The 13,249-nt window shown below is 45.0% G+C and overlaps 1 protein-coding gene across 1 annotated transcript in view; it reads right to left on the bottom strand.

The window, feature by feature from the left end:
- efnb3b (ephrin-B3b) overlaps nt 1–12,612 on the bottom strand; it is a 78,109-nt gene extending 65,497 nt beyond the window's left edge. Inside the window, exon 1 of the mRNA XM_046380570.1 lies at nt 11,107–12,612. Coding sequence (XP_046236526.1) covers nt 11,107–11,255 — 149 coding nt within the window. The 5' untranslated portion in view covers nt 11,256–12,612. The remainder of the gene's footprint in view (nt 1–11,106) is intronic.
- Between the last annotated feature and the right edge of the window lie 637 nt (nt 12,613–13,249).

Below are 13,249 nucleotides of genomic sequence, written 5' to 3'. Positions count from 1 at the left end.
TACACATGCGCCACACACACACACACACACATACACTGGCCACCCAGGACTAGGGCTCCAGATGGGCTGGGCCTAACTGGGACCAGTGGCGTTACTGAAACACACAAAATGGGGAACCGAATACAAACACCAGAGCAGCTGTCTGTTAGCAAGCAAGGACAGACGCACGTACTTTTCAAAGCCCAAGACCATACTGCCAGAGAGTTATCAGTGCCACATAGTGGACGTAAGCATCACACACAAATATGCAAGCGCACATGTGAGGTACAGGACTGCACATGTAGGGCACAGTGACCCACAGTCATGCCACCCCATCCATCAACCGAAAACCAAAGCACACAACAGAAAGACTGTCGAAAAAGGAGGGCTTTTGTCCCATCTCCCCCATTTCCCCTCCCGCGCACCAGCATTCTTCTGGCTTGATTTTCTTTGTGGGGAAGGAGGGAGAGAGGGAGGAAAGAAAGGAGGGATGAATGAAAGAAGAAAGGAAGAAAGGAGAGCGCTCCATCTGTTTTTTTCCCCTCCTCCTGTGCCTGGGGACCTGCAATACAGCTGCACCCCAATGGGAAGAAAGACTGACAGAGAATAAGAAAGAAAGACAGAAAGATTTTTAGAAGATGGGATATCTAATGAGGGAATGGCTTCCTGATTTCCAGAGAATGTTGAGGGAGTGGTACATCTGCTCATGCGTGTACGCACGTGTGTGTGTGTGTGTGTGTGTGTGTGTGTGTGCAGGCCGAGTTCTGGTTCACAGTCACTCCCAAATTACTTTGACACTGCAGTGATTGGTAATCATGATTATTCATCCTGTCTTCACTACAGAGGACCTATTGACTGCTTGATGGCGATGAGCGAGTGAGGAGAAACAGACTACACATCAAAAACCACCCACAAAGAAGAAGAGAGACAAAAAGGACTAGACTGGGGAAAAGGGAAAAAAAACGAGAAAAAGATGAGAGCAATTTAAAAAAAAAAAAAGAAAAAAGAGGGGAATAAATTTTAGTGTCTGCCAACTAGCTGTAACATGATAACGGCTTGGATATGTACTGAAGGAAATTTACACTGGTGGTGAGCCAGGCAACGAGAGAGAAAGTGAAAGAAAAGACAAAAGAAATGAAGAGGGATTAGTGCGGAGAAGTGGACTGGTTTTACAGACGACGAGAGAGGTAAGAGTGCGTGTGGGAGAGTGCGAAGCTGGAGAAACCGAGTGTGTGTGAGGGCTTTTAGTGGAAGTCCTGGGGGGGGGGGGAGTCTTTTGTTCACAGGGAGAAGAGGGAGGAGGGTGAAGTGAAGGAGGGAGAGTGAGAAAACAGAGGAGCGCAAGCATGGAGTGAGGTATATGCTACTGACGGAGAGAGAAGGTGGTGGTGGTGGTGGGGGGGGGGATACCTCTGAAGAAACTCAACCCCTTCACTTGGACTTTTTCCAGCACCGAGAGCAATAACATTTTTCATCTGTGCATGCATCAGTATGTGTGTGTCTCCCTCTCTCTCTCTCTCGCTCTCTCACTCTCTGTGCCCATAGTTCTCCGCTGTGTGCATACATGCATGGCTGTGTATGCTGGTGTGTGTGTGTTAATGCTAACTGCAAGCAAGACATGAGGACAAAGGCAGGGGGGGGGGGAGAGAGAGAGAGAGAGAGAGAGAGAGAGAGAGAAAGAAAGAAACCACTAAAAAGAGCTCTGAGTCGTGTATTATAGCCAACACTGGGGTATCAAATGAAGGCATGTGGACTGTGAAACAACAATCCATTTCACCACTCTTTCTATACAAGATGGATCTTGTTAGAATTACTTGTCCTAGACAACAAAGCATTGTGCTGCGCTCCATATACTGCAAAAAGCAAAAGAAAAAGAAAAGAGGCAGTCAGCTAGTTTAGTTTTGTACTTGGCCCTAAATCATCGCTTCAGGTTGAAATGCTTTTATCGTTAAAATGTCAGTTTTTCAGGAAGTGGGAGAATCAGGTCTTGTTTGTTCATCTACTGTAAGTCTGGAAGAGGTTCATGAACACAGAAGGCCAGATTGTCTCAGTCCAAAGAGGACAATGTAAGATGATGTCAATGTCAGATTATTCAACCTGTTTGCTGGCTGTTACGGCTGTTCAGCAAAGCTACAAAAGCTCTGTAAAATGTTATAAAGTTTTAATGTTATTTTGAAAGTAAAACCTTATTATCCAAGCAAGGAAACAACACCATCAGGTATGTGGCTAAGCTAGCAGAGTGTATGTTGAGTTGTTTACAGCCAGCTGGTGATTAACCTTGCCAAGCATACCATGAAGACCCAAATGACAGTCTTCCTTACACTGCTGTTCATGGCCAGATAAAACAAACAGGATACAACATGTTATTTACTGAGGTGTCAGGGTGCTGGTAGGCGAGCTTTTAAACTTTGAAGAGAACCAGGTTAACCATTTCACTCTGCTTCCATTCTTCACTCTAAGCTAAGATAATCACCTTCTGGTTTCAGCTCCATACTTACTGCAGAAAGACATAAGAGTGATATTCATCTTCTCATCTGCCTCTCAGCAAAGAAAGAAAAAAAAAAGCACATTTCCTGAAATGTTGAGCTGTTTCCATAAGAGAATAATATTCTGAGGTTAATGCTGAGGTTGGTGTAGTATACAATGAAACTGTTGCTTTCACAGTTTCTGTTCTCGAGCTGGGAACCTTGAGACACAAATTTTATGTGCTCAACAGCAAGTGATTTTTTTTTTTAAATCACAAAAGCAATTTAAAATGGAAAGACTTGGCATCTCAGGATGTCATCTCTACAAACTGAGAGCAGATAGATTAGCTGTACCACACAAAGCAAAAACTTGCATCCAAAACTTAAGAATTAATCTTAATCATACATTTTTAACGTCAATCCTGCTTAAATTAGATTAAATGCAGAACCCTGGAAATGGAGCATGTTTTTCCCTGCACAGCCTAGCCAAGGTCAATTTCCCCATGGACTGTAAGAACGATGGGCTAATGCCAAAGCCAGATGGACTACGCTTGCTGTACGGTCTTTTACCTCCTAATTAGAACTATGCATATGTGCGCACGCACACACAAGCATCTGAGGAGAAGAAAGCGTGAAGCCTGGAAAAATGATCAAGGTGCTGGGAATCAGTGATGTTGAACATTACAAAAGATCTGAGGTAGAGAAGTAGGCCCATACTTATGGATAGGATAATAAATGTGTTTGTTTATTAGTAAGCCAAGCTTCAAGATGTTGGTGGTTATTGCAGCAGGGCAGAGCAGCACAGGGTCCCAGAGAAAGCCTCTTACCATGAGGATCATCACTGACCTATTGTAAGTCAATGGGTAAAGATTATCTTAAAGCTAAGATGCTTTGGAGTAACAGGTCTCCACATCTCCCACACAAGAGACAAAACATCTACTGCAACAGCCAGGAGGATCTACACCTCCTCCAACCAGCTCCCACATAAATAAAAGCCATGTATCGTTTTGTACTTGAGCAGTGAAATAGTTGCTCTGCTTTGTTAACGGGCTCCTTGCAGGCAGAGTGATTCATGTATGCTTACTTTTGCGGCTGTGTGTGTTTCTGCAAATCTCTGGATAACAGCTTCTTATGCCAAAAATATAAATGCAAAATGAGATATTTAAAGAAAACGCCACCTGTAACCACTTCCTCGCTTACACAAGCAACTGCCGGCTGTGTGCCTTGCAGTTTTAGGTCCATTTTAGTGTTTGACAATGTGTTTTTGGTATTCCAGCCATGACTTAAAGGAACTGTGTTCCACCTCAGCTACAATGGAGTTCAATAAAAGGAAAGCATCCAGTCAAACATCAATTTTTGGAGTGTATTTTGCAGAATCAAAGAGCAAGGTCTCCAAGACTCACCAAGATGAAATCCCTCAAAGATGAAGCAGAGACACCGTTTGACTGTAGCATCACTAGACAAGAATGAAGGTTGACTTTTGAATAAGAAGCTCTCTTAAACAAGTCTTGGTGTCTTGCATTCATTGCATTATTCTCCCTCTTTTCACCTACAAACAAAACAATGGACGGTTTTCTAAGAGCATGAAATGGAGTAAATAAGGAGCTTTAGAAGTAGAAATTGTGGGTTACAATAAATGTAAAGTACAACACTTCATCCTCAAGTGCAGTGAACTTCAAATATTGATTATACAGTGGAATAGTGGAGCTGTCTTTTAAAAGGAATTGAGCTTTTGGCAAATTAAGTCTATCAACACATTGGTCTGCTACGAGGCATTTGGCATCATTTCTGCCTCTGTGAGTCCTGCATACAGTGTGTGAAGTTTAAGCGCAGTGTGAGCTTGCAGCATCACATCTGATCATATGAACTGTAGTAAATACAGAAAGGGGAAACAGCTGCCAGTCTCTTAATCGCTCCACACTAAGTTGATCAAAGAGCTCATTCTGCCCAAAAAGTCAATGAATTCCTTTAAAGCTTATCAGGTTTCATGCTGGACTTCACAGGGATAAATATTATGGGACGTGTCAGTAATGAGGAATGAGGGGCCGGCTCCAGTTGTATGCGAGCAGGAAACAGCTAGTCATGCTGTTGACCTATAGATCATCAGTCACTCTCCCTGTCTGGGCTGCGTCACATCAGCCAGTTCCACTGTCAAACTCGGCCGCGCTCCCAAACCATCCATCTCTCTTTTAACGTGCTTTCTCTCACTGTCTTTCATGGTTTTTTTGTGTCCTTCTGCGACCCTGCCAGCTCTCTGCTCTCCTCCTGTCTCCTCGATCTTTCCCTCATCTCACCCTGACGGCACCCACTTCTTCTATTTCTGCCCACTCGCTCATATCGCTCCAAGATGTTTGCCAAAACTTCAGCTGTGACAAGGCACAGCTGTCCACCAGCAAACCCCCTCATTTGTCTCTCTTGTGTAGACACAAAACACACACTCCCTCTTTAACATTCAGTTATAAAATCATTTTGGGCCGGGGGCCAATCAAAGGACTGTGCTGACGTGCATCGGCAGAAGAAGAGAGGAGAGTGATGAAGTTTCAGTAGTGATGAAAGTGATGGGACGCGAGGGCTGAAACTGTAATGAAGTCTGGCTGCTGAGAAAGTGACATGGTGATGAGAGGACTAAACATTTGTCTTGGTTTTGCATTTTAAATAGTTCTGCACAACCATCTGTAGGGCTATGCAAAAGAGCTCCACCTCGATATTGCTTGGGAGGACAGCAGGTACGAAAAATCTAACACACCAACACACACAATGACTGCAGACGATCTCAATCATTTCTATCTTAAAGGAGTCTTAAAATCCTTATTTTCTTCATGAGAGTGACAAAATCCACCCAAACTCAAAGAACATTTCAACTTGGAAACTTTGTTTAATAATTTTCCAGGATTGTATCTTGTATGTATCTTGACAAAAGTAAGGATAATGAAAGGTTGCTGCACTGGGATCAAGAAAATTGAACTTAATTATAGAAAATACTTGAGTCAAGTTGATTTTAATTGGAAACAGACTTGAATATGGAATTTGGATTGTAAACGGTCTTATTGCACTGGCACATTTCTGTACTTGTTTTGAAAAAGGAAACGGTTTTACAACTCAATTAGACAAAAAAAGAATATCAGAAGGAGACTTTTGTAGTGTGCACATGACATGCATGAGAAGAGCCTTGGCAATCGTAACACACAATTTAGTATTCATAGCACAAACACACACATTCCAGGACACCCTGTGTCACAAACCACACACAGACACGTACACACACGAAATGACAACAGCGTCAACTCCCTCCCCGCTGCTATCCCATTTATCTGGAGCGAAGCCACGGTAGCTGCTGCAATATGAGCCCAACCCACCGTTGCTGCGATGTGCAGAGCAGCAGCAGAGCTGGGAGTCTCGTGATACTGAACCTAAACAAAACTAAAGAGCAAGGAGAGGAGGATGGAGGGAGTCAAGCCAAGAGACTGGAACGTGAGCAAAAAAAAAAGGCTAGAGAAGGTGATGAACAGTGTGACAGAGGTTGCTGCGATGTTGCACACCCCTGTGGCCTATAAAGTCCACACACACTTTCATACTGGTTCCTCATCCCACCAGTCCGCGTCTCTGTGTCACCCAGGGGAGGAGGATTGACCTGGCCCAGTCCAAATGCTGCCAGGAGGATTGGATGATCCTGCTTAGGCAGGGTGTGCTGTGAAGCAAGCTAATGAGAGGCCAATGCGTGCATGTGTGTGTGTGTGTGTGTTGGCTGGCTTTGCTAAGGGGCTCTGGGTTCAGCCACCCAGGGCAATCTGCCCAGTGATGCTGGGACACATGTGACCCTTCAGACCTCCGGCCGGGATTACTGTTAGCACTACTACCACTATGAATGTGTGAGTGCGCGTGTTTATGTGCATGCGTGTTTCCAGGGAGGAAAGTTGCTTGTTTTTTTCTAGCGTTCTGAACTAGCTCAGCCAGCCACACGCTTTTAATCTCCTTCCTCCTAATCATCAGCACTTTTAACAATTACCAAAATCCCAAAGTCACTTCTAAAGCCCCAGGGACTGGAGTAGTAAATTAGTTCTTTAGCTAACCCCAGCATATTTACAACACCTCTTTATAGCTGTTATGATGTTGATGAATGTGCACTGCCCCTGCCAAATAAACTTATAATCGAGTGATAAAATAATGAATGAATTCCGAGTGGAACAACAGTCCGTGACGCCTGCCAATTTCCTCACCTCTCCCGTGTGTGTACGTGTGTGTGTGTGTGTGTGCGTGTGTGTGCAGCATCTGCCCTCCTGTGCTCACCGTCTCATGTGGCAGCATGTATTTAATGCTCACTTGCACATGGAACAAAGGAGATACATTAGGACCACACACACTCTTTACACATGTAGACAACATAGATGGGAAGGGGAGGTCGAGCCCCCTGTGGGTCATTTATGCGTACGTGTGCAGGCATCTGTTGAGAATGTGCGGCTGCAACAGATCTGTCTCTTCACATGTCTGTATTTTCACAGTCCAACTGCATACCTGTGTGGGTCCATCTGCCTGCCTGTAATACCCAAAGAAAGACAGAAACAAAGAGATTCCAGCCTCTGGCCCGCACTGGCTGGCTTCTCCATCTCCTTCTCCTTCCCCTGGCCTTTCCATTCTGCCACATCAGCTGAAACCTCTTTTTCACAGCTCCTGTTGCTCTCAGCTCGTAAACTTACACACACTCCTCTTTTTCAACAAGGGAGAGGGAGGTAATAAGAGAAAGAGAGTGAGGGAGAAAGGAGGGGTGCTGCCTGCTTGCTTTAACAGTCAGCTCGAGCAATATGGTTCATATTCTTTCCTTCTCTTTTTCTTTCCACGATGTTCTTTCTCTTGTTTTTACACCCCCTCACTCCTAAAATTCAAAAAACAAAAACAAAAATCAAACTACCCAGTGGATATTCTCTAATCATTCAGCCTAAGGAAGCATGTAGGCTTACCAGAGTCCTGCTTACTTATCCACACAGCCCAGAAAAGCCTCAGTGCATGCTTGCATTATTCATGAATGGGAAACCTACGGGTGGATTTTACGGGAGGGGTGAAACCGGGTGTGGAGTCTCGATCATACAATCAATAAACGGGTGTTGGAATGCCGCTCCTTTGATAGGACACCCACTTTGACCCACTAACACTTCCACTCTGTGCTCTCAGCCCCAAAAATCCCTTGCCAAGAAGATTTCCAGTGTTTTTTCTCTTCTTTTCTCTATTTTTTTGTACTTGAAACACTTAGCCTAGTTAGCTAGTCTTTTATCTGGCGCCAATTAGCCAGCGATTAATGAATTATTGAGAAACGGGAAGGGGGGGATTAAATTTTAATGTGGATCTTAGGGGGGAATAGTTGTATTACAAGTCACCGGGAGCGTTGAGCAGAGGGGGGAGACGCCCACCCTCAGCAGCCGTTTACAATAATCTACAGCCGTTTACTGAAGTATGGAAAGAGAGAAAGTGTGAGCGGAGGGGTGAAGGAGAGGTTTTGGCCTTAAGAACAGACACTGGAATCAAACTTGTAAGAGAGCCAAAAACTACAAAACTCCATGTGATCAGATGAGCGACCAAAGGACAACGCTCTCTTTACATGAATTTATTTTCTGCGTATATGTGTCCACCGATATTACCTACAGTCTTTGATCCCACGTGCGTGTGTGGGGGTCACCTACCCCCCCCCCAGCACCCACTCCTCTTGGACCGTCCCCCCCAAACTCCAGAGCAGTAATGTAAGATTCGATCTTCCATTCCGTGTAAGGCCGATAATAGGAGATGCTGAGATAAGGATAATGTATGTCTGAGGAGGAAGCTCTTCCCAAGGTGATCGTTCTGGTTCACTTCTCTCTTCCTCAAGCAGAACCTGTATTGGCACTTGAGACTTAACTGGTATTGATTTACTTGGGGTTAGGACTGTCTCTACCCCCTCTCCTTCTACCATTCCTTCTGTTTCTCATTCACCTTCTGGCACCTGTCTCTGTTTATATTCCTCCCAGTACGACTCTGTCTCTTTTCTTTCCGCCTCGCTGTAGTAATTTCAACTGATGAAGCAGTCAATAAAAGGGTGGATGCAGCACTTGATGGCCATAAGCATTTTGATATAATATTGTACTGTAACTTACAGCACACTGACGGTTTTATTTATCATCTTTTCCAGGAACCGATCAGATGGTGGTGGTGGTGTGAGCGTGTATTTTGTGCACCACCCGTGGGTGACTCCTTTTCCTCTTCACCCCTGTCACTCCTAACACATCTTTGAGTGTGTCAGTGGCTGCTGTACCACTATAATTAGTGGCTGGATGTGACACATGTTTCCAATTTGCTACGTCTGGCCACTGCACCGGAGGAGGGAGAGAGGGGTGGTGGTGGTGGTGGTGGGGGGGTTTGACAGAGTGAGGTAGATATGGAGACAGATGGGAAAGTGACAGGAGGAGCGGCGCAAGTCGGGACAGAAGGAGGACATTGATAACAGAGGTAGCGTGAGGGGAAGAAAAATATAAGAAAGAGGGTGTGAGAGAAGGTAGGCGAGGGTGAGGAAGAAGAAGGAGCGGGAGATTGCTCACAGCGGCGGAAAGAAAGATGGGAGGAGAGGTGAAGGGAAGCTGCAGGTGGACGGTCTAAACTTCAAAGCAGCACATCCAGCAGAGGTCTAGAGGTTAACAACGTGACAGTCCATTTGCTACACAGACAAGACGGGAACCATGCATGTGCTCCTGCACCTGATTGATACACACTACTGCTTCTGCTTACTTTTCGCCTCATTTCAGACGTACAAACCAGATGTGTGTGGGCTCCAGACTTTGTCCTTGGAAGATGCGCACTATTTGGACAAGCACCGGCTCTTAACATATTTCAGCCCACGGCCAAAACCTATTTTGCCCTGAGGCAGCTGAAACCAAACTTCTGTTCGTCACGCAGAGACCAAGGAGAAACAAGTACATGGAAGTGTGTAAAACGGCCAAGAAAATAAACAGGAGGAATGACTAAGCTGATTAACTATGAATAGTAAGCTTCACAAATAAGCCTCATAGTATACAATAGGCTTTGTATTTTGAATATTTGAGTGAGCAAATCGGTGAAAATGAATATGGAATCTGGTGTGAAAGCTACCACCCCTCTAATTGCCAGCCCAGACCCATTCACTAAACCCCAACACCCACCTAACACTAAACTCCATTAAGAGACAATGGCATGGAATCACCTGTAAGGCCTCAAAAGCCCTGGCTGTTAGCTTCTCAGTGAAAATTACCCTCCCGTGTCCGACACTACTCCCCGTTGGGTGAATCCACCCACTGCTGACAAAAAGCCCTCATTAAGGGCTTCATGCCTGGCTCCACAGTGGGGGCCCACGCACAGTAACATCTGCGGAGAGGGGAGAAACCGGGCAGGCCATATAGCCTACAGCACGTGTGCATTAAAAACCTGTTAGTCTCCGAAAAAGCCTGTGGCATGGGTGTGAGCCTGGGGTGGCAAGTCTTGGGAAGCTGCCTAAAGTAAGCCAAGCCTAAATTTGCTTTTGGAGTGTTTTGTTGTTTTTTTTTTTAGACCGTTAAGAGAATAGTGATATGGGAGCTACTCTGGACTAGTGTTTCTTAAAGCTGACACCCTGGTGACCTACATATTGTGTTTATTAAACTGAAAAAAGATCACCGTCTGACTTTGTCCCCAGAAATACAGTCAGGATTTGCGGAGTTGAAGCCTGGTGTCACCTCCATACAAGCCGCCTTGTTATTCCCCAGCCCACCCCCTCCCTGCAGCTCCCTCACCGCCACAGCCCACTATTCAGACACTGGGAAATTGGCAGAGGTGTGAGAAAAGTGGTGTCGGTCGTTAAGTCCGGACGGCCGAGAGGTGTTTAAAATGACATTTCCTCAGCTAATGCCTGACACCTTCTCCAGAGGAAAGAAAAAATGCAAATGAGCGTGGCCGGGTGGGCAGATGGGGTGAGGGGGTGTGGGGTCTGGCGTTTGAGAGGCCTGCGGGCCGGGGCCTAGACTTTAATCAAGGTCACCCAGCAACAGCAATTAGAGCATCACACACACGTCTTTATTACCCGACGCACAGCTTCTATCTGTTCAAGTTTTTACGGGGACTTCATCAACAAGACAAGCTGCAGCTGGATTATCCACGATAATCAATGCGAGTGTGACAAATTCACAACAGCTGTGAAACGGAACAGCCCGTTTCAGCTCCAAGTGTACACGCATTTGTCAAATCACGCTGTTTATGCTGGGCCTTGTTAAACTGTTGACAACAGCAATGGAATGATATGATTTTGCAAACGCAAAAAAACAATAATTTGTTAAAATGGAAATGAAAACATAAAGAGCTCTCTCACAGAGTGTGTCTGCGGTAGGCCTGTGCTCTGTGGTGAACTAATGCCCTCATAGAACTTTACGGCGTTTTCTATGTCATGTTGTATTCATTCCAAGCACTTTGTAGTGCACTTCCAGTCACTTGCATTCATTTAATGTTGCCTAAATCCTCTCTTCTCGGCAGGAGTTGCGTGTCATATTTCGAACATGCAATTAAACAAATTATTCTATTAGTTGCTTCTTTTTTTTTTTCTTTTGCGTGGGCAGGAAACTTCAAGTTCAAACCCGCAATAAAGCAAACAGTAAAAAAAAAAAAAAAATGAAGGTCTGCAAGTGGGAACTGCTCTTACCTTTCGTTCAGGGAATTCCAGTAGACGGGCTCCATATTGCTGGCCGCCGTCCCCATTAAATCCAGTAAGAATATCAGCAGGATTCCCAATCCATTCCCACTTCTTCGACACGCCATTTCAACCCTGATACCCAGCATATGTAGCCCCATTTAAAAGAAAAGGGCTGTGTTTTCTTTGCTTTTAATGTTGTTGCAAAAGCGACTCTCAAAACAATGGATGTGCGACTACAGCCGATCGGGCTTATAGGTAGAGGCAGTCAAAATGAGAAGTGAAAGCCTGCTTTAAACAACCTCATGGATCCACAATTCATCAAATTTGTACGGGATCAAAGCAAAGGCGAGCTCTGAAATGTGCAGGACAAACTTGTTCAATCCGTGCGTCTGGGTTACCGAAAACGACGGTTTTCTGCGCGTCCACGATCGTACTATTTCAGTGCCAATCCCATGACTTTCCCATTAATTTGTCATCAGTCCTCGATTTTCCAAACCTGTGCTCCTCGGCTTAAATATAACTCCACTGAATCGAATTTTCTTAAATTTAACGCTACCCAAGAGCTATTTCTGTTGCCTTTCGGTGCGCCCTAATTGTCTTTTTTCCGAACAATGTTCCCTTGTTGTCTGAGCCGACTCTGTGTGATTTCTCTCCCATTACCTTGTTTTCTGGCAATAAGATCTACCTTCCAACATATCAGGCAGGGCTGAGAAGAAATATTGCAAGTCTGTTTGAAAGAAGAGGTCGAGATCAGGCCAAAACTGTGAAGGCAACGCGTTTAAAATGGAAAAGATGTCACTCCTGTCCACAGCTCCATCCTCATAAAGACATGTTGATGCTCGGTGGGCTTAGTCAATGCGCATTACAATCCTTATACTCCTCTTTGTAAAATACACGGTTTGTAAATCCGCAAATCCTTCAGCAACGCTTTCGTTGAAAGAAAAAGAAAAAAGAAAAAAAAAATCAGGATCCAAACGGTAAGTCCAAGAATTCAAGCTACAACACAAGAAAACTGCGAGAAACAAACCAAAGAGCTAGAAAAGCATCTCCACTTCTAATATTCTCGCACAAAGACCAACGTGAAACTTGTGAAGTGATTTAAAAATAAAAAAATAAATAAAAATAAGATGCGAGTTGTGAGCGTAAGTCCCCGTTGGAAATTGACGCCTATCTGATGCAGCGCATCATTCGGAGAGGTGAACGCGTCGCTTCTCGGCCAGAGGAAAGCGCTTCATTCGTTATCTCATCCGTCTCTCTGCCTCAAAATCCCACTGGTTTGACTTGCCCTAATGCTCGCAGCGCATTGACAGACCGACTGGCTTGTTTGAGAGAAGGAGGAGGGAAAAGGGGGACGTGGTGAATGGAAAAAAAAATCCCCATCCTCCGACTGGCAGGCAGGACGCACTGACGGAGCGCAATTCTTCCAGGCTTTCTGGGGGGGCGGTATCGAGCCCCTTTCAGCACCTCCTCTCTCCTCCTTCTCTCTGAGTTTCAGGGCCCCACCGACTCGGACCTCTGGACTCCCTGGCGCTCTGTTCTGCCTCCTTTGAAACGCCGAAGCAGCCCCACCACCACCTCCATCACCACCACCACCACCACCTCTCTAGACGTTCACCAACGTGCGCTCAAAGCCATAATAAGTCTGCTCCAGCTGCCAGAATCCACTGACACTGATTCAGTTATACTCTATAACACACACTCACAGAAACATGTATGAGCTGTGGCCTGGGAAACTGTCAAAACTGTGGCTGTACTGCCCCCATGTGGTAGATACTGCGCATGAACCTGACTGCACTCAATGTCATTTGTGCAGCCTGCCAGGTCAGGTTTGCATCCTCTCTGTTCATCCTAAACTTCCTGTGATCTTATCATTTTCAAGTAGTACACTTGAGAATCAATGTGTTACACTGCTGTCACATACTGTTGTGCTGGAAGTCAACATACTTGGGTGTAGTTAAAGGAAAACTCCGTCAGTTTGACACATGAAATTCAGTTTACTAATCAAGTACTCCTCTGCCTGTAAAAACAGTTGTATGATGTCTTTTGTGGTTCAGCAGGGAATTTTCTAAATAAATAAAAATAAAAATGATGATGTTATCTTGAAGCTGTGGGATTTAAAAGAAGTGAGCATTTAGGAGGCTAATGAATTGCA

The sequence above is a fragment of the Scatophagus argus genome, chromosome 23, assembly GCF_020382885.2.
Source record: "Scatophagus argus isolate fScaArg1 chromosome 23, fScaArg1.pri, whole genome shotgun sequence".
NCBI lineage: Eukaryota > Metazoa > Chordata > Actinopteri > Scatophagidae > Scatophagus > Scatophagus argus.
Note: the sequence above shows the minus strand (reverse complement) of the source record. Positions and strands in the feature narration are given on the sequence as shown.